The following is a 23,038-nucleotide window of genomic DNA, read 5'->3' on the forward strand; positions in this document are numbered from 1 at the left end:
AACGAAGTTTTATATCCTTTCTATTGTTTAATTACTTGTAGGAACATTCATAGCTTAAAAACGAGTTTGATTTTACTTTGTTATGACCAAATTTGCCAAAATGAATTTAGCACCTCCCTCCACCGTGTCCAGGGCGGTCAAGCCCGCCAGAGGGAAAGTCCAAGAGTTACGTGGAAAGATAATTAATTACTCGACAGTAACAAGATATCCGTTTGGAGTGGACCAAACGCCTCCTTAACAACCTGAAGCATTATGGGAACTGTGTGATCTTCTTCTTGGATAAAAAAAAATTCACTGTCGACCCCGTCTTCAACGAGCAGAACAATCGGTTTGTTTGTTTTTAAGATTATTCTGAAGACCTCCGCCACGTGTCCAAGACGGTTGGACGGGCATCCCATCCATTGACCTGAATTCCTCTGTACAGAAGCAGTGGAAGCTCATGACTACTTTGCCAAAGTAGGTGGCGGCTTGAAGGCTGTCATTGAGATCAATGGAGATCAAATTCATAAATAATATCTGTCATTGTGTGCTTAATAAATGTACTTAAGTAATTTATCACATCTGACTTAACTGAGACTCAAGAGGACCAACAGTTTACTCACATTGATTAGTGGTACATCCATTTTGCACGTCTTGGTACACTGTACGACAGTACATCGCGACTTCTACTTAAATAGTCTCATGGAGCCTTCATTTGAGAACTAGATTTCAAGATTTTTTAATATAATAATCGGGCGTTCGTCTTTGCTTTATCATCCCTTTAAATCATTTTTAAAAAAGTAAAAAAAAATATATAAACTTTGATTTCTAGATTTTTATGTAAGAGCTATTGGAACGGAACGCTAAAATCTTATTTTTAGAGTTCAACGTTAAAAAAAAAAAATATATATGTTCTGTTCATTGAGTGCACGTTCCATGGAACGCTGTTCATTTTTGCGTTATGTTCACAGGGCTATTTAAGATAAAATTTGATCCCCAAGTTCAAATTTAAAGTTAAATGCCTTAATATATGTTTGTGACCTTAAAACGAGTAGAAATACAATGAAGTTCGTATTACTTTTGATTGAAAAAATATAGGATTTTATACTTCGGGAGCCAATTATCTAATTAGAAACAAAAATTAGAGTTTAATTTTAAATGTAAAAATAAACAAGTGTACTAAATTTAATCAAATTCTTAGTTTTTAAATTTGATGTGGAATAACTCATTACGAAAATAAATTAAGCTGTTGTTTCCTTTTATTCGTAACAAATGCGACTCATATCAATTTTTCGAATAGTAAAAGATAAATTCATATTAAATTTGATTTATTGTAAAACCGTTCCTCGTGCAATATAAAATATACGATTACTCATTCATAAATTTTAACAAAAAATTTATGTCAATGCAAGTCTATTCATTTTCATACTGCAATAAGTTTTGTCTTGATAATGTGATCAATTTATTAGGTGCATCTTAAATGGAAAACATAATATACCGAGTGGTCAATTAAAATCTGAACACTTTGAATTTTAAACTTCAACAAGAAATAATTTAACAATAGAATTTCATCAAAATTAATAGTATAAATATATGTGTCTGTGCTCTCTTAATCATTAATGTAACCTCCCTTAGAGTCAATATGGCTTCCAGGCGGCGGTGGAAGCCTTGGCACCATCTGCAAATATAATCTCTCACATGGCGTCCCAGTGCTGGATGAAAGTGACTTTGAGGGTCTAAGCGTTTGGATGAAGGACACTGCAGCCCTTTTTCTCGACATGTACACAAAAGGTGTGGTCGAGGGTGTTGGCATGAAAATACTAAAAGAATTTTAGATATAGTTTCAAAGCTCCATTAGATTTATGATGCTTTATTTCAAATAAAATAAATCAACTTCTTATTATTTCATTGTGACGATGAATGTTTACAACTTTAAGCACTTTTTACGGCAACTCCAAAGGATTTATACCTGTCATTTGCTCATAAGAATTGATGATAATTCGGTAGAGAATAAACTTAATGGCATCCAAATAGTTTTGTTAAAATAATAATTATCCCTTGCTTTTGTGTATACGAGGAATACTAATATTCATGAAAAGGCGTTGATTCTACTAATAAAAAGTTTATATATTTTTTATAACTATATGTATTTGATTAAATAATTTCTTACAAGATTTTACTATATCAAAAGAAATTGTTAAGTGCATATATGTTACTATAGAGATAACACACTTTTTGACTTTTGTAATATAACATAATTTTATTAATTTTTTTTTCTAAATAATGAATAACCTTAATGATAATTTTTCTAAATCATGAGTAAAATATGAATAAAAATATTATAACTTGTGCAAAAATATACAAGCAAAACGAGTCGAGATTATTTTTAGTTCTTGTATATATTAATGTTATTTATAAATATTAATTTCTAAAAGATCAAATCTTCATCTCAAATATTTATTTTAACGTAAGACACGTCGTTCCCTACATTGTACCTATATCAAAACCTTTCCTTCCAAAAATAAGCATAAATAAAGCTCAACATCTGTTCGTAGTTATAATCTAATTACTTTGGAGTCGAGACCAAGAACAAGCTTTAAAAGGTCGAGATTGAGACCTTGAAAAATTAGTGAGGATATAAAAATAAGGGCTTTTATTTGCAATCTATAATAAATGTTCCATGATGCTAAAATCCTATCTCATATGCAAATAAAATAATCTATAATTGTGAAATATGTATTGCTCGTTATATCTGCGCAAATCCCTTTTATATTACACATGATTTATGCATTTATACTCGAAATTATATAAGCCATTGCTTAAGTAATAATGTAATTACATTAAATGACAAATGCATTCAAAGTAGTATTTCATTCCTTCTCCCTTATTAAAATTTAATAATATGAGATACTTTAAAGAATATTATTATCTATTAAAGAAAAGTAGTTTTCTATAATACAGTTATAGTAAGAGTTATATTAAATGGTATACTTAATTGTATCACGGAACCTTTTCTTCGAAAGAAACAGAAAATATGTACAAAATCCGATGGAAGTCGTTGGAAAATTCTTGCCAACTATGGAATTAACATCCAAAAATTGTAAGGAATTGTCCACAGCTTAAAAATTAATCACGCATCAAAAGCTATAACCCTAGTGGCAAGACGAAGATCACTTGCGCAATGTTTTTGCCAATGTATTTTGTTTAAATGTAGCTGTTGTTGAGTATACTTGAAAGTTACTCAACACTCAACAGCGAATCCTCCATTAACTCACCCTTTTAACTGAATCAACATGGTTAATTCTGTGACTTGAAGAAAATGTTGCATGCGTCACGAGGGAAAAGGACAGGACAATGATAAAGTGATATGATTCTGTGATATAAAAAAGCGACATCTTGCGTGATAAAAATGTATCGGTAAGACAAGAAATCTACTCAAAATAACAAAAGCGTTCCCCCTTTTTTGTTTTAATGGTTTAGGGCGACAAACCGTTCTCTTTCCAAGGACATGTACTTTTTTCATATCCTTTTCTCGGACTTTTTTTATACAATTCATGAAATGTCGCATTTTTTTGGGACAAACATATGAATGTCGACTTTCAAATAAGTAAAATATAAAGAGAGAAAGACCAAATCAAAGACATAAACTTTTGAAAATATCAGAAGCCTTTTCAACATTTATTCCATGTGTCCTCATTAGTGGAAATTAATTTAAAATATAGTCACTCTAGTTTAAAACAACATGCTGCCCAATGGTCAACATGTTTTTTTTTTACAGTTTTGCGCCACAGATCCATATACTTACATAATGTTTTTCTATTCTTCGTAATACTTGCTTTTTAATCAGTAAAAATTCAAAAGAGTATGGGCTGGCCTGAGATCCTATTTCATAGTTGGGGGAGGATGCTTTTAAAAGTTTAGGCTGATCTTACGATAATTATAGGGCGACAGCTTATCGCAAGGAGAGATATGTTCCTTTGTTTCCTTCAAGATTTCTGCTCCTGGATATAAATCTATTTACCTGTTTGTTTCTTTACATTCTACGCCATCTTGCAGCTATGAATATTTTGTTAGTTTTCTCAATGTTCAAGCAAACATACACAAGGACTCTAATAGATTAAAAAAAATAAAAAAAAACAACCCAGAAATCATCGTGGTCACCCTGACAATTTAAAAAATGCTTGAGAGGAGAGAAGCATGATTCATAATTGTCATGGGGTTTCATTAGATTAGCTATAAGCAACTATGAGCTCTTTTAAATAAACAAAAATCCCACAGCGTTTCTAGTAAGGATACAAAGATACCCATCCTAATGACATTTATAACCTGAATCTCTTTTCTATTAGTGATTACTTAATCCATATTACTACTGAAAATAGTCAATTAAGGTTGACTTACAAAAAAAACAATTTTATTTAAGAGCTATAAAGTAGGGGTGTACCTTATTTATTTAAGGTAGGTGCCTTACCAAAAGAAACCATATTGAGCTTCAGTGACAAGGGCGTCTACAGGATTATATTTTGGAGGGGAAGGGGCTTGTTTTTTGGATTTTTTTGAAAATAAATCCAAAAATTAAAATTTTCTGGAAAACTAGTTCAAAAATTAATTTTTTTGAAATTTTTTCAAAACATTAAAGTTTATGAAAAAAAAATTCCAAAGTTCATAGGTATTCGCAAAAAATGAAATTTTTGTAAAAAAGTTCAAAAAATCTTTAGTTTCTTCACAAAAACTATTTTTTTTGAATTATTGATTTTGAAAAATCCATATCTATTCTCAAAAAATTAGGTTTCTATAGAAAAAATAAATCTAAATATATATTTGTCCAAAAAAGATTGGGGAAAAAATATCAATATTAAAATTTTTAGAATTTTTTTTTCAAATTTTAAACTTTTGGAGAAAAATTTCAAATATTAAATGGTATAGAGAAAAAGCTATTTGGAAATCAGATACAATTGTAAGACCCTGGCAACGCAAAGAAATCATTGAAAAACGGCTTTGCGCAATTGCACACACAGAAAAAAACAAAAACTCTGAAAATCGACTTATTGATTAAAGCTAATTTATTTTTTATAATACATATTTTATTTTCTTTATATATTCTATATAGGAACAAAGTAGAAGAACCGAGACCGATAAGCAATATATTGCTGTTTCGGTTCCGGTCTCGGTACGACTTTGTCGGTTCCAATTCTAGCGGTTCAAGAACCAGAACCACTTGAACCGTTAGACCTTCAAGACCACTAAGGGCTTAACCTTGCTCCCCCTACCATCTTTTTCCTTCAAGATTGTTGCATCTGGATAGCATTGAGTTTTTTACTTGGTTGGTGTCATGGAATTCTAGAGACCTTGAATAATCACGTAGAATATTTATTTCCACATAAGGGGAATATAAAATAAGTGATTGGTTTAAAAAAAGAGTCAACCTCATTTTTTACTCTATTCCTTCAAAAGGGGAAATAAAGAAAAAGAGGCTAAGCTGTATGGCCGATTATTCTAACTTATTTCTAGAATTTAGTGCTTGTTGTTTACTCTCAGCGCCATCTTGCGGCTATAAATATTTTGTTGGTTTGCTCATGTCTTGTTAGAATATGAACATTTTTGCTTGGGAGCTTGTTAACCAGGGTTATGATCTCAACGCCATCATAATGTTGGTATGTAAGTTCCTTTTAGTCGTCTAGAGCAGTGGTTTTCATTTTTTTTTGAATTTGAACTTTAAAATATGTAGCTAAACAGTGTGTGACCCCCATAAATTTAAAATCAGTATAAAATTTGGAGTGCATTTGATTCAAATAAGATTTCAATTCTACATATATTGTAAAATATAAGAAATACAACAAATAAATAATCGAATATATTGTACAAAATCTGGGATAGGTATGTATCACTTTCAATCTATTCAAATTCAAAAATAAATTCTCTTTTTTGCGGTAATAAAGTCAAAATTGAGACTTGCAAAAAAATAACATTATAGGCTTTGGATGTGCAAAGAGGTTTATAAACGTATCAAGGTCTTAAATAGACGTATATGCACTGTGCATTGAGCAATGCAGCTCTATTTTAAGTTTAGTTTTGGACAAAACAACTCAAAGATCATCCTCCTTGGCCAACCGTAATATGTAGTTACTTTGAATACAAGTTAATACGACAAAAATCTTCTCACATAAATAAGTTAAGCTAAACGGTATAATTAAATGTAAAGCTGCTTCAGCGAGGAGTGAGTACTCATTCATCACAGAAATCCCAAATCCGTCAGGTGTTTCAGAATCAAAATCTGTTTTGAGTGTTTGTTGATATGAAAATTGATAAGAACTTCTTCTATGTTGGACGGCCAATGGTTAATTGTAGTATTAAAAGGGACAACTATGTTTTTGCCTATCACTATCTTCTGGGAAATTACATATTAAAATGATCCAGAAGAGACATATAAAGAATATGTACATTCATCATTATTTAAACTTTGATGCCACAATTTTTCCCCAGAGGGATCGAAACCCCTACTTTGGGAACCATGGGCCTAGACGAACTTCATAAATACGTTAATTTGTATATTAGGTTTGGTCATAATTATGCCTGGTGGTATTTGAATTTTTTTTAGGTGATACACACTGTAAAATATTTATGAAAGTAAATCGACTTTTAATGTAACTTCCACGATGACATTTAAGATATTATAAAGATAATTTAAGTTTTCTTTTGATTAATATAACTTGTATACTAGTTAACAATACTATTATCACATATGTGGTGAGTTAATACAAAACCGATCAATATCAAAGAAAGGAGAAAAATGGGCCAATTAATTTTTTTACATCATATATCATAGAACCAAAGATTTCATAAGCATATTTCAGGCAAATTATAGTCAGTGTAGTCAAATTTCTGTTATAAGTTTGAGGTATCTAAAAATTCTAGGTATCATTTTAATACTCTATTTGGTTTATGAGACTTAATTTAACCCCGATATGGCTTTTCTAATAAAATCAGTCAATTTATAATTTTTCCCTTTTGACGATGCATTTTTAATACTTCATCTGCAATTTGCTGCATTTTCAAAGGATTACTCACGCTAATTTTTTGTTATAATTAACGCAATACCAACACCATTTAATCTTAATTACAGCTTGATATTGTATTGTTGTGTGACACAACCACACATATGTTTTAACAATTTTCTAGCTGGTCCAATAAGGTTTTTGAAATGAAATCAAATATCAAATGTGTTTAATTCTAATACATTTTAACAAAAGTTTTATGGATTAAGGAATCATTAAATATGACAATTAATTATGGTTATAGATAAATACCAAAAGAATTTTTTTTTTACAATACATATGTTTTAACATTTTCAAATTGAGTAGAACAAATATCAAATGTGTTTTTTACATTTTTTTTTTTAATAAGCTAAAAGGTATATTTTATTAATAATTGATTCTTATATTTCATATGAGTTGTATTCATGGGTTCTTTTAATTAGTGTTGGTATATTTTTTAATTAATATCTTAGACCCATTTGAGACAATTATTATTATAACTAATTCGGTCCGACTTCAATCCAGACCGGGAAAGTAATAAAACTCATTCTGTAAACAATAACACCCGCAAGGGGTGGACTGGAGGGGCTGTAACCTCTCCAAAATTAAGGGATTTTTGTTTTTTACTAGAATTTTTTTGGTCAGAATAAAAAAAATTTACACAAAAATAGAGGTAAATTTTTTTTTTAAAGATTTCAATTATTTCTCTCAGGCAAATTATGCTACAATAGAAAAAATTTATTTTTTTGTGAACAGCTATAGATTTTTGATTTTTTTTACAAAATATTAAATAATTGATTTTTTTCCAAAATATTGAACTTTTTTGTGAAAACATATGGATTTTTAATTTTTTTTGAATAGATATGTATTATTGAATTTTTTTTTGGAAAAATTTAATATATTAATTTTTTTCTGAATAGCTGGGGAAATTGAATTTAAAAAAAATAATATTGGAAATTTTTTTTGCCATAAATTAAATTTTTTTTTGATTAGCTACAAATTTTTTTCAAAAACATTAAATATTTAAAATATTTGGTTTTTTTTTCAAAAAAAAATTCATAAACGAAGCTCCATTTCCCAAATATATTACTGCAAACGTCCCTAATAAAATAAATCTGTTTTGGTACGGTGGCATGTCATTTTTTAAGAAAATATACTATGGGGGATAACTATTTTTTAAGAAAAATCTATTGTCGGTCTCAGAAAAATACTTAATACCTAACAGAAAACAAATTCGCCCTTGGAACGTGTATCAACAATCATTCTAATTAATGTTGTATCGATTTGATTTAAGGACTGATCCTTGCAATCCCGTCTAGTTCAGTCGCAGACCAGTCCAGTTCAATCCTAAATTTCCATTTTAAAACCTACAAATTTCTTTCCTTGATGACGTTACTTCACTTTATTTTTTATTTCTTATCAGTTCTAGTAGTAAAACTCCACCTGTCCTAAGACTGGACTGGACAAGACCTGATAAATAAGGACCATTAAAACATTAGATCGGTCTACAAATCTAAGAAGACTACAGTCCAAATAAAATTTGTATCTCCTATGACCTATCCTTATCGGTCTTTTATGGTAGCTACAACCGCTAAAACGACGTCGTTACTAACAACATCGTTTCAAGTGTTGGAGTTTTATCATAATCTTTTTTATCAAAGAGAAAAGCTTAAAGTAGGAGGTGAGTAGCTAGAACGTAATATACAAAAATAATATACGTTCTAGCTATAATTAGTTATTTTCTTCGTTTCTATTTTCTTCAATCCTTGCTAGGAGTTAACTATATAAAAAGATGGCTAAGACCAGTGTTGCTAGGTGAGTTGAAGCAAAATTGCCTATATATAGCTCTAAAAAGGGTTAGTTTCAAAAACAAAGGGCTAAAAATCGTATACATACATTTAAGGGTTTAAAGCTATAAAGGTTTAATTTCTTAAGAGCTCTTGAATATATCATTAAGGCTGCTCTGACCAAACTTGTTCTATTGCCTAGTAATATTAAAAATCCATGAGACTGTCTAGAAAAGAAAAAAGTACCCCTAAACCCCTATTCTTCAAAGTGGGGGGGGTGTTTGTAAGATTCGATGGATCAACTCGATTCAATTTGACACAAAACTAGCAATAATAATTATTTTTGTTAAACAAGTATATGGTAGAAATTATACATTGGGAATATACAATTAAAAATTAATTTGTTATAAATATTTCACTAACTAGCTCTAAAAAAATTCTTGATGCAAGTATTCCAAATGGCTATTAAGTTTTAGCCATTTTTAAAAAATGTTACGACATCATCATACTAACATAAAACACGTACACATTTTAATTATGTCTCGTAACCTATCAATCAAAAAGAGATAACATCCGTGACAGTTAGTAAGGATTGTATCAGTCTTTAAAATGGACTTTATTAAACTCCACCTGTCCAGTCCTGTTTAATCCTTTTTTCCCTTTTCTATAATACAGGATGCAGATGCCTAATTTCCTTTTTCTAAAACGCAAAAAAAGAAGTTATATATTTCAGATTTTTTTTTTTTTTTTCATAATTATGTTACATATTTGAAACTTTATAGAGAATAGATGTTACTTTATCGTTGTAGATGATTCATTGATTAAATAATTAGTAATTTGCGATTCTGCGAAGGTGTTAAAAATGCCTTACTTTCCGAAATATATACGGTTATAATTACCGGATTTGGAAAAGTCTCACCAATTTAATATTTTTCTGTGGCATCAGATCTGAAGGCATTAATTTTAGATCTATAACATATTTATCTGCAGGGTTATTTGAGTGTAAAGAATTGTGCAATTTTCAAATTATGAAAAGGAATCGATGCTACGTGCAAAACGCTTGCATTTTTTTTTTGACGTGACTACATTGTTATTTCATAAATCAAATATATATATATAAGGAGTATTATATGCAGTGCACCCTGTATACAAGCTCGATCCTATATTCAATGGATACCTACTATCGAGATTTCATTAGTATGACTACAAAATTATTTCGAAGATCAAAAATATATATATGATATATTTATAAACATCCATGCATTATTTTTTACTCGCTAGATGGCCTTTAAGTTGAATCAATGTTACTTTTTTAATACTCTGTAACAACAATTAGACAGAATTTCTGCCGAAGAACTGAATTTAGTAAAATTGTATCAACTCACTAAATACTCAAGCTGTATCTCATTGTCACATAATGAAATGTCTTGATTCCTTAAATGAAACATCCTTTTTGATTGAAGGAAGTCAGAGTTGATATTATTATGAATCCCCAATTGCGAAACTTTGTTTGATTCATTAAAATGATAAAATATATTCAAATTCTAACTTGAACTGTTATACAATAGAAATGGTGTATCCTTCAATGTAAATCTTGTCTATTGACGATGGAGTTTACAATTAACTTACCATGAAATTAACTTCATATAATCAACAAATCTGTAGGGTACAAAATTGTTTTTTTATTTTTCTTAAATATTAATTATTGATAATTATATTTAAAAGCCTGTGTGCTTAGGTGTAAGATAAAAAAAGATGGATATTATATACAGTTAGTGGTTATTATTATCATCTATTAAAAACTCATTATATTGCTTAAGTAGGTAGGTTTATTATTATTGGGTGAGTTAAAAGAGATTGATTCGATATCAATTATATTATTGTAATATTTACACATGAATCTATAAAAATATAAAAAGTTAAGATTATTCGTTCATTTCATTCAATTACCAAGGAAAGATAGATTTCCTTTAAGAAGAGTAACAAAACATTCATAGCTGCAAGATGGTCTAACCAAGTAAATAACATTTATTCTCTAATACAGCATTTCTCAAAGTGGTACTGCGGTACTACACAGGGGGGCCCTGACCGTTTCAGGGGTGCTGCAAAAAAGGGAAGTATTTTATCATCCAATTAAAAAAAAAAAAAATCAGACGTCAAATAAATTTGTATATAATATATTAATCCTTGATAAATAAATATTTAGAACTAACTGTAAAAATATGTCTCAAGTACCCATTATGAATAAAGCGTTATGGCAATAGACTATCAGATTCAGTTTGAAGCATATTGCTTCATCATTTAACCGCGAAAATACATTTGATTTCACAAAGAGTAAGGAACACGGGATATCATCATCGATCTTTTTCTAAAAAGAAAGCCCCACAAGAACTGGACTTTGTAATAAAGTCTAAGCCTACTTCATAAGAGCTGTTTTCCCTAAGCTATGAGTTTGTACCAAAGGTTGCAAGGATAGATACTATTAAGGCAAAGAAGAGGACATACAATGACAGTTACCTCAAATTTGTCTTCATCAGTACTGGGGACGCAGCATGTCCCCTTTCTTTATGGAAGAAATATGGGAAATAAAATGGTCAAACCCAGAGATAGTTCTCAACAAATGTGACCTTTTTATAACTTTAATTTCGTATTATGCTCTGTGCATTATTGTCTCGTCTAAATAAACAGGATATTTGTATTTAGGCCATACAGTGGCATTTTTATTTATATTTTAAACTGGTGTGCCTTGAGATTTTAAGCACATTTGAATGGGGTTCTGACAGAAAAAAAAATTGAGAAACGCTAATTTAATATATGACATGAGAAAAAATATGAAAAAGTGACAAAGTGGAAAAATATTAACATATTAAGATAATCCTGCGATACAATAAAAAGGAATGCAGTGATCTATATTTTTTTGCTTCTGTATCCCTGGTTTTAGAAAATAAAACAGTAAAAAGTGACCAGTCTCAATTTTACTCTCTTTTAATATCTCTGCTATCTCTTAAATATAAATCTCTTTTATAAATTCTTCATGTATGATAGTTATTATTCCATGTGTTTAAAATTCCATGATTATACCTATAGTTGATAATTTTGTAAGGACAAAAAGAAATGGCTAGAGTGAGATATTTGTATAAAATAAAAATCTTGTTAATTTTGGTGGGAAAAATGAAATAATACACCTGGGAGGAGAACCTTCTACATTTCAAATAGCATTAATGCAGAGAAAATATTATAATTATATTTAAATTCATACGTATTTAATTTATTATGAATTATTAAAAACAATTTAATTTAAGAATATTCGATTCTTTCTTCAGAGCAAAAAGTTGACACTGCGACGACCTATTAAATATTCAGGAAAATTGAAGAAAAAACACATGCAACGACCGTAATTTTCCTAATCTTTAAACTTTGTTTCTTCATTAAAAAAAATTGAACCCTAGTTAGACCTAGACTAACACATAACTAGTCATATCAATCATGTGTGTTTTTTAGTTGTCCGTTTTTCTTTTTGGATTTGGTAATCTGAAGAATTAACTTTCTTTTCCTTAGCCATTGTCCTTTTTATATAATTCCTGATTAGTGAATATCCCTTCCTAAATAGATTCAATCAAAACCTCATTGAACATTCATTTGTTCTTATAAAAGACGGAGAGTAAGCTTGAAGATTTGTTGTGGAGTTATAATTGTAAGTGCGGGTTGGATGCAATATATAATTGGGTATCGACATCGGATTAATTCTTGCCAATGTCCTTGCTTAATTCCTTCTCCCCTCCTTCCCTATCATAACTGATTCTAGATGATCTCCTTCCAAATATTATTCAAATTTTCAGGGTTACAATGTTGATTTTCTTTCTTTTAAATGTTCATTATACAAACAATTTTCATCATTTTACACGATCCTCTCAATGTTGTAGCATACGACATTTGGAAAAAAAAAATATCATGTGGAAGTCCTTTTGTCAATTGGTTTTAGATTAGTTCCCCGGGCTTAAAATGTCACTGCAGCACAATAAAAATAAGCTAAGTAATGAAGAAGGAAATGAATGTTGTTCAATAGTGCGCAAGATGGCGTAGATATCATGAGTCTAGTCCACAAGCAAATAAATAGATGAGGCTTTTATCATAATTATTACGTATTTTTTATATGATTAATTATAACAAATTTACAATGCAACTATGGATCAACCATGATGATATATCAAACTTTAATCTTTCTTCTTCTATTTATTCTAAAAAAGGTAAATAAGAAAAACATCAATACGAGCTTGTTAATGATAATTGTCTTATCATGCAAGACGTTTTCTAAAAACAAGCGTTGAGTTTTTTTTTATTTATATGGATACAAATGAAAGAAAAAAAAAGAAGAAAAATCACAAAGTCATTGTATGGTAAGTATTAAATAACAGAAGCAATGTACATACAAAATAAATATTAGTGTTGTGCTTCGGTATGGAAATCCAAGAACAGTCGGTTTGAGAATATTATTCTTTACTAATACAAAATTTTACACTATTTTTTGTAAATCCTATACTGGTTTGAAAGAGTCATAAGTTTTGTGGGACACAAAATGAATTGATTCGCCCCGTTATAGAAGTTCAGTTTTGAATGGTATCATTTAAAATTTGGCTTAGACCACGGAATTGATCTTACTAACACAAAAAGGGACACTGCATTTTGTAAAACCTATACAGGTTGGCGACCATCATAAATTTTGTTGGATCAAATACATTTATTCGCTCCTCTATAAAAGGTCGGTCTGGATTGGTCCAAAAGAAAAAAATCCGGTATTAATTGTTCTCATTTAAAATTCGGCTTAGGCAATTGCGTTTACCAACTATCACAAAAATTGACACTGTATTTTGTATATAGCTGTCGATGTGTCTGCTTATTTCCTCTAACCAATCTTGTAAAAGTTGAATTAGATTGAGCTCTTATCAAACGGTGGAAATCTCCCAACAATAATCTTCAAATAATAATTCTGTAGTTGAGAATAATTAGCTAATTACCAATTAATTATGAGACTTTTTTTCTATTTCTTTTTGAGTGAAAGATTGCAAGCTAAAATATATTAAGGTGACATTATAGTGACGTAAATAATTCGGTTCTTTATGGAAGTTGAATCTGGACCGGTCTATTTAAAAAATCAATCAATGATAAGAATACTGATCAGAGGAAAATAAAAATAAACTTTAATAGCAGATAACCAAATACAGCGTACATGATTTGCATATTTGTGAGCAGTGTGTTACCTCGCTAAAACAAAAATATGCATTCAATATTATTGACAGCTGTTTATCTTTTTGCTTATTTTCTCAAAATCCGTTATCTGAACGTTGACTTATTGAGATAAAATTTAGCTCCTTTTAAATTCCGAATAATTCTCAACAATCATTGAACAATATTTCACAGGCTGGAAGGATTGGATAACTACAAACTGATTTTGGGCCTATTTTCTGTTTGTTTTCAGGCAAAAGGTTACGTGATACTATACAAGTAGCACCGTGTCGTATCAGTGTCCCTCGATACAACTCTTTATGTAGATATCGCTCTTAGCACTAATCAAGATAAATAAAGTGTAAGTTCGACATAGATAATACTTTTTTTATGAGAAGGACTAAGTATTAGGCAATACTATTATCTTTTAAAGATCTGGAAAATATAACAAATCATTTTTTTAAATCTGTAAAAGTACCCGTAGCCGTTGGGAGTCTTGGATCTTTTCGGAGAATATTTGTTTATTTATACCTTAGCCGGGTACTTTGGATACGTATCCAAGACCCGTCGTATCCCTAGTACGTTTTGCACCAAAAAAAAAATTTATGATTGAACCAGGGGAACATCAGTGTCGAACTCCGTCTTAACACTAATACATAAGTATTTATATATATTTATAGTGACAGATAATGAATAAATGTTGCTTGGAATAACTTACGATTATATTATCTCCCCCCTGTTATAAGTACGTACTTATGTATTTGCTTGGATGTACCTTTGTACAGTACATACAAATTCCAACTCATTAAATCCTAATTTGGTTGGTTGGTTCGAAAATAATGATTAAATGACTTAAAATATGTCCATTTTATAGAATAGTAATAATTTAAAAACTCATGCTACTTGATGAAAATATAAAAAAATAATGTCTTGTAACGGGTCTCTTGAAATTTCATGTGTTGTATTGTCTAGACAACTCTATAGAGAGAAAAAAGTATTTGTATGACTTGAAGGTAGACACAAATATATCAATCTAGGAGTTAAAAGTAAGGGAGTAGTTGAACCTTGACATAAAATACAAGCAAAGAAGGGATCTGTGTAAAGAAATAACTGAGTACAGCGATTCAAAAAAGGAAAAACGTGTGGATTAGTGTGCTTCTTTTTTGTTCATTATTTAATAGGCCCTGGGGGTGTTAATATCTCCCTTTAAAAGAAGAATTTCCCCTGCACCTGTAATGCATAATCAAATAAATATTCATAAATTTAAATATAATTATGATATTTTCTCACCACTAATGGTATTTTAAATATCTATAAGGTTCTCCTCTTTATATCAGTAATTCATTTTCTATCCTGAAGATCTTATTATAGGCAGCTGATATTAACAATGGTCTTAATTGAATAATACCATATTTCTCGCTCCCTCCTTCTCATCGTGCTCTACATATGGGTTATTTCACTCTGAATCGAACACACGAGTTAACCACATGTTTTCAGAGTTAGGGATTTTTTTGTTTTAGTAATAAGTACTCTAGCGGTTGAAATCCCAAAATATTTATTTTTGTCATAGTGTAGCTGAGTATGCTGAGTTTTCGAAAATTATATAATTTCTATCTCTGCCCTGCTCTCCCACATACTTCAAATTGCCCTTGAAAATTTGTGTTCCAAATTACTGCATACTATTTTTTGAGGTACATCTAAAACACTTCCTTAAACATACATTGAATTTACATTCGTGGTATGACTATTTTTTAATTCGTCTATTGTAAAGAGACGAAAAAGGAAAGAGGAGACAAGATGGTTCAAATAAAAAGCAAACAAAAACATTGTATATGAATTATGTTCAAGATTCACGTAACCTCGATCGAAAAATATAGAATATAAATAGCCTTCGTAGATGATTAGGCTTATATATTTTTGTTTTAAAATAACTTTTATGATTATTTGTTAGAACATAATTATGATTCAGATACTATGACTATGGTTTTAATTAATGGTTTAAGTATCTGGCTTATTTTAAAGAAAAATACATAACCCTGTTCGAAACGTTGACTTCCATCAAATTACATTAGATGAATCTTAGTCAAAAACCATGATAACAATGAACTGTGCAAGAGATGAAAATAGCGCATATACAAATTTTAGACGAATCAGAATTAGAAATAAGAAAAAACATTCTTGATTGATATACATGACTCCCTTTTCCCGTATAGTCTATTGTACTAACTAATTTTTAACATAATTGTATAAATATTGAGGGAGTTGTAGGAATGAGAGTCTAGTCAAATTATGGTGCCTTATTTTGAGAAAAATATTTTTAATTTTTCTAACTTTAACACTTTCTTTATTTCTGGAATTAATGAACAAATTGATTTCAAATTTTTATTATGATCATACCAAAGTAGTATGTGCATCCTGTTGAAAAATCAGCGAATTCTGAAGTAAATGATTCTAACCCATATTGTACTTAAGATTAAGTCATTAATAATATAATATTTGTTCGTCATATTAATGAGTTGTTTTTTTACTTTAAGTGCAATTTGAGACACCTTTAAAAGATTAATCGAATAATTTGTGCATAGAATTGACTATAAATTCTTGAAGAATAAAAATACTATGACGACTCAATTTTGAGAATAATCCTTCTAGCTTACCTCTGTATTGAGTGACCATATGTTTAATCATAATTAAAACACAAAGACACAAAGCACTTTACTCAATAATTTAAATAGATCGTTTGGTTCTGGAATGAAAATTATATTCCACGCTTAGGAATATCAGCTTTGTTAATAAAACAATTCCTAACTACAAAGTAAATGAAATATCGGGAAATTTGTTTTATAAAAATAACCCTTTAAATTTGTTTTCAATGTTTTATTTTACGTATACGACATTGGCAGAAGGTAATACTCATAATTTGAGCCCAAAATTCACTGCGTATATACAGTATTTAAGATATTGCATTAAGTTGCCAAAAGGAATAGATACAGGAGACTCTGCACTAACCCAACTGAGTTGTTATTGCATTGGGTTGGCATGTTATGCCAAATATACGACGAAAAACCAAGCATATATATTATAAAAACTCGAGTATAACATTTAGTACATATTTTCAGAAATTTACTCTACCTACGTACACATTTTCATTTGTTGTATTTGAGTGTAATCGAATGCATCTCTAAAAACTTATTGTATATGTTTATGATGTATTACAAATTAACATATAAAAATTTGAGTGAAATTGGAAATGAACATGTTTGATTTTTTTAGGTTAAAATATTGACCTCATGACCCTATGGGTCAAAACTAATTTAGTTGGTTTATAGAATAAAATCAAATCAAAAAAATAAAACAATTATCTATTAAATGGTTTCAAAATACAGCGATTTAAAAATATGGTAGGTGGCGTTGAGGCCAAAACTTTAGAAGCCTCTAAATCCTGAACCAAATGACAAAAATACTGTAATTGAAGAAAAACAACTCACCTCACAACTAGCAGCAACATCAGCATAGTATCCAGGAGCTCTATTCTTGCATGTAAAGCCAGTTCGTGGGATCCTGAACTGAAAGGGTAGACTTGCGAGTCGTTTTGAATCACGAGTAAACTCTTTGGCTTCTATCTGCAATGAAGAAAAAACAAACATACAACTTGTTATAATTTTGTTACTCGGATTCATTTGAATACATTTATAAACATTTTATATACCTATATGGTACACATACAATTTACATTATTCTCTAATTAGTAACATCCTGCATCTTACAGGAAGGGCCTCAAACATTGACGCAATAAAATATAATTCCACCTTCTAATTTAAATAACATAGACCAACTATATACGTATTACTTTGTGAATTATACGAGCTGATCTTTAATTTCCATGGGTAAAAACTGTGTTGGACATTGTATTTGATTGTTCTCATTCATAAGATAAGGTAAATTTTCCCAAAACTGAGTATGCAGTACATCACCTGGGGTGTAAGTCAAATTGTCGTAAAACGTGGATAGCTCATTAATGTTAATTTTCCTATTAATATAAGAATGTTTAGTGATTATTTTTTGAAATTCTGGTTCAGTCATCCTTTGCGCATAAACAAACTAAATAATCATTTCGTCATCATGAATGAGCATAAAGCCATAGTCAAGCATCTCAGATCTCTTAGATGCTGAAGTAGAGATGGTAAGGATTATGGAAAATGTTAAGTACTCCAGAAGCCGGGTTTTCTTTGTGGCCAGGATGAAAAATGATGGAGACGACCTCTGCAGAAAAGAAGTAAGTGTAGGGCATAATTTAAAGAGGGATCTGGAGTTCCTGTCCTTCTTGGAGAAGAAGATCTAGGAGGAAAACAAAAAATCGATGAATCGTCTCGCCATCGACTTCTCTGTGGCTGCCAGCACAATCCAGAGATCCGTGAAGGGGGACTGGGGATTATCCCCATACACTAGGATCCCACACCACCTTCTGACAGAGGCCATTAATGCCAGAGGCTCGAGAGGGAAAGAGGTAAAGAAATGTGACCCTTCCTCGCCAAATTTGAACCCACTGGAATTTGCTTTGTGGGGCACTTTAGAGAGGAAAACCAACAAACTTCCACACCCAAATATCGACTCACTGAAGGCTGCCATGGTGTCTGTGTGTGAGAACTTGTTTGTGGAGTTTATTGTCGACTAATGCAAGGACTTCCGGCTCTGATTGATGAGGAAGTTTGCCATATTGAGAGACCAAGTTTGCAAGGGCCTCCTTTTTTTTAGTTTCGTCAAAATTATTTTATTCTTTTATTTTTGAAAATATATACATATATATATATATATATGTTGAATTATTTCTAAAGGAACCCCACGAGTCCATGTTTTGTTATCAACCCTGTATATCTATATAGTGTAAAAAAATAATGAAAACATCATCACTAGAGAGGTTACCCCACATGGAAATTAGAGACATGGTATAAAAACAAAACTTGTTTATTTGTGTTTCAGCTGTCGTTTGATTGCCTAATGAAACCTTATAATTAAAAATAATAGTGATAAAATCGTAATTAAATGCCCCTTCAAGTTTTGGGCCCCAGCTCTGTAGTTAGTCTTTTTTTGCTCAGTGTTTTAACACTATCAAATATATATTAATAAAACAGTTTTCAAAAGTTGAGTATACTTTAGCTTGCTACATGCTAGCGTTGAGCATTGAACTGTTAGCAGGCTAAGTAATATTTATATATCAAAATGAAGTGATTGCTTATATTACTAATTTATAATTAAAATGACTGAGGATGTTATTATTTAAGACGCTATGAAACGTAGGAATTGGTACTTGTATAGTCTGTAAATTACAAATTGTACAAAATCACTACTTGTACTGGAGTATCTTTAGAAGTTTTAGGTCGTGAGCATAACCTTGAATTTTTTAATCAAATCCCATTGTACATATTTCGAGGCCACTTGTATTTCTACGTCTCATTGTTGCTCACTCAGGCTATAAAAAGTATGAATATGTATAACAATATGAATATCATGTATTTCATTTTGCAATATGCATACTTTTTGATTCGACTTACTTTTTCAAGGCTGTCATACATAATAAAATATAAGAATAATTGAAATCAGCTTTTGTAAGATCCTTCAAAACGTTTCTTTATTTATTTATATGAAAAGTACAAACGAAAATGATGAAAATATTTATTGAATTTGAATGTCATTAGTCCTATTTATATACATAATTAAATGACTTCCGTTTATATAATATTAATTTCGTGTTTTTGCAATGTTTGTTTGTAATACTCTACACAAGTGCTTAAAACTGAAATACGTACAGAAGACATTTGTAATAGATAATTTTCCCAGAAGAGGGAAAAAGTACTTATATTTCAAGTCCAAGTTGGGTCTCAAGAGAACCGAACCGTTGAATGATTATGAAGTTTTGTTAGTGCTTTTATAATATTGGATGATTAATTTTTTAGTGGATGGAAACTATATCAAATAAATACTATTGGCTACAATTAAAATAATTGTAAAAATTTTATTATAACCATATTTATACAATTAATTTGTTCTACTAATGTAATTGGAGGTCTTAATCTCTTTTTCATTTTCCACATATTTCTATGTAATATTATTTTAAGAAAAGAATAATTCTTTTTTAATAATAAAAATGAGTTATTAAAAACTCTTGCTTCAGGACCTGGCTGATAGGCAAGTTGAAACAATTTATAGGTCGTATTGGTTTGCAATTTGTGTAAAAACTATTTACTGATGTAATCCCTAAATACCTTGTTGGAAATAACTATTTGATCCATTGCAAATATTGTAAGTTTGCCGGGGTACAAGGCCCCCGTCTATACTCTTTCGATGTGGTAAAGTTGTCTGCATCCTTTAGTAGAGAAACACTCCCAAGACATAATGTTTCCACCCTCATACTTCATGGTAACAATTGTGTCCTTGGGATCAAATCAATTAACTGAGCCAAAAAACAAAAATTAGTTATGCAATTGTCCCCTGTCTATCCTAAAAGACAATAAGTATCCATGTCCAATTACCTATGTAGGCTATTATTTTACGTATGTGATTTGTATATAAAATATCCACATGATTAAAAATGTTTTAGTGCACATTTTGGAGTTGTTAACTTTCTACATATATCTTCATAAACTTTCACCACAAGACCATTGTTTTGAAATAGTAAATTAAAAAATACAAAATAGTGCATTTGGTTGACATGCCAAATTAGAGAATTTATCCCTTAATTGGTCAATTTTCACTTTTTTTCCCTTCTTTAAAAAAATGTGTTTTTTAAGTGATCTATGTGTCTTTAAATATTTTATTTCTTTTTAGAAATTTGCAAACTTTTTTTTTCTTTTACTTTCTAAGAAGTCGGTCCAGTCTACATAATAAAGGCAATAATCATAAAGTTAATGAATGAGAATAATATGTCTGTCGAAGAGTTACATATTTTCCGTGTGAAAATAAAACTAATGAACTACTAAATTTCACAAAAGGACTATCGAATAAGGATATAGTGTAGAAGTATTGTAAATACGTTTTAATTAGGGTTTGGAATTTTCGTAAATATAAAACACCGTTTAGCGATTAAATAATGAGAAACAGTAGGATCATTTGCTCTTTTATGCTTTTATTTAATAGGTGGTCGTGGTGTCAACAACTCTTTTTGAAAGAAAAATTATCACCTACCTTGGTTTTAAATTAAAAAAACAAACTTAGTAAAGTTAATAAACAATCAAATCCGGATAGTTTAAAAATATGTTTATAGTCAACTACGGAGGTAGTCAGAAAAGTTTCCGACCTCAGCTTACAGATGACAAAAACCGTCAATGAAGTATAGCTGTTTCTATTTAACATTTGTTGACAGTTACTCACCAAAGTTTCAGCCATCTTGGAAGCGCAGTTGTTATGTAACAGTCGTTTGAGTGAAATAATGTGAGGGTTTTTTGTGAAAACATTCTCTGAATTATTTATTTTATTTTTCAACATAGCGTTGGCACAACCAAAACAAAGTAAAAATCTAGGATGTTTAATACAGGCTCAGACGTTAGTTCAGTGACTTAAGGAACTATTACAATGAGTGTCATAGTATGAATTTTTATAACTCTATTGATATGTTTTTCACCTTGTTTGATAAAATATTCACATTGTCTCAAAATCAATTAACAACCTATTTCAAGTGTTTGCAAGAGAATGTCTAAAAAATACCAACCCACAAGCTGGGAACAACTTCTCTAAACTATACATAAAACTCTCTCTCGTTCTCTCTCTCTCTCTATATATATGAACTAGAAAATATAATAGAGATTTTTGTTAATGGCTGATTTTATGTTGTCATACCACAAATGTACAATTAGAATGTTATAATTCACTGTTAAACTAAAATCATAAGAAGAGCGTATTTTCAGGTTAATTATACTTGATAAATGACAGTTTCCTCGTTAACTTTTCACTTATTTGTATATCTGCAAAGCAATTTAACTAAAAATTAAAACCCAAATTGGATAATTGTTATTTTTAAAGGAAAAAAAAAGCTTATTTTTCTTTATTTCATTTATACGAAAAGGACTAAGAAAATATTTGGTGAACTTGAATGTCATTAGTCCTATTTATTCAGTACAAAAATAAGAAAATAGAAAAATAATGAACTATTAAATTCAAAAGTGAGTTAAAATTCAAATCCAAAATAAATAGTTGTTATTTATAGAGTAACTCAATCAAAAAAGTATATACACAGCAAATATGCTAATAAGATATTTTAATAAAGTTACATTAAATTAGGGTTTTTCTACAAAGTAACAAACAATAGAAATGATTTTTTTTTCAATAATGTATTATTTAAGCTATCTAATATATATATTTTTATCTACATGAGATCGAACTTTGAGCTCTTGAATCTACTTAAGTAAAAAGAAAATAGTGTTTCAATAGAACAGTCAAAGATCACAGTGTTATTGGCTATTCAAACATCTAAGGATGGGAATACTGTAGAAATTTGTATTCTGAATCTAATTATCCAATATTTATGTAAGCATAAATATGGCTGACTTTTGGCCTGCCTACATGTGGCCCTCATCCTAGCCTTGACTTCACCACCCTAAAATTTGTTGTTTCGGGATTCTTGGAGAAGAATGTCTGCTGTACATCTTATCCAGGTTTGGATTAGTTTAGAGCTGCCATCATGACATTGTGGTGTGCCATAGACACGGACATTGTCAAGAGCTGCCAATTGTTTTGAAGGAAGACATATTTAAACAAAAACATGTAGCCGAATATAGTATTGAAACAAATAACAAGTTAGTTTTGAGTTTTCTTTTCATGGTTCCATAAAAATAATGTTTTTCGTAATTTAGCCATGCAGTAGGTCCATGTTTAGTTGTAAATTCTTCATTTATAATTTCAATTTTAAATATGCCAGTACTCGTGTACCACTAGAGTAAGACTGTTTTAAGGGGAGAGAACTTGTTCCAGGCCCACTCTTGATTAGGGCCCTGCGCTAGATATAATTTGTAAATTTATGCACAATGA

The 23,038-nt window shown here is 30.0% G+C and overlaps 1 protein-coding gene across 1 annotated transcript in view; it reads right to left on the reverse strand.

Moving 5' to 3' along the window:
- Nucleotides 1-23,038, reverse strand: part of LOC121122371 (uncharacterized) — a 45,759-nt gene that overhangs the window by 3,225 nt on the left and 19,496 nt on the right. The window contains exon 2 of the mRNA XM_040717343.2: nucleotides 17,506-17,640. Within this exon, the coding sequence (XP_040573277.1) occupies nucleotides 17,506-17,640 (135 nt within the window). The remainder of the gene's footprint in view (nucleotides 1-17,505; nucleotides 17,641-23,038) is intronic.

This window comes from Lepeophtheirus salmonis, chromosome 8 (assembly GCF_016086655.4).
Source record: "Lepeophtheirus salmonis chromosome 8, UVic_Lsal_1.4, whole genome shotgun sequence".
NCBI lineage: Eukaryota > Metazoa > Arthropoda > Copepoda > Siphonostomatoida > Caligidae > Lepeophtheirus > Lepeophtheirus salmonis.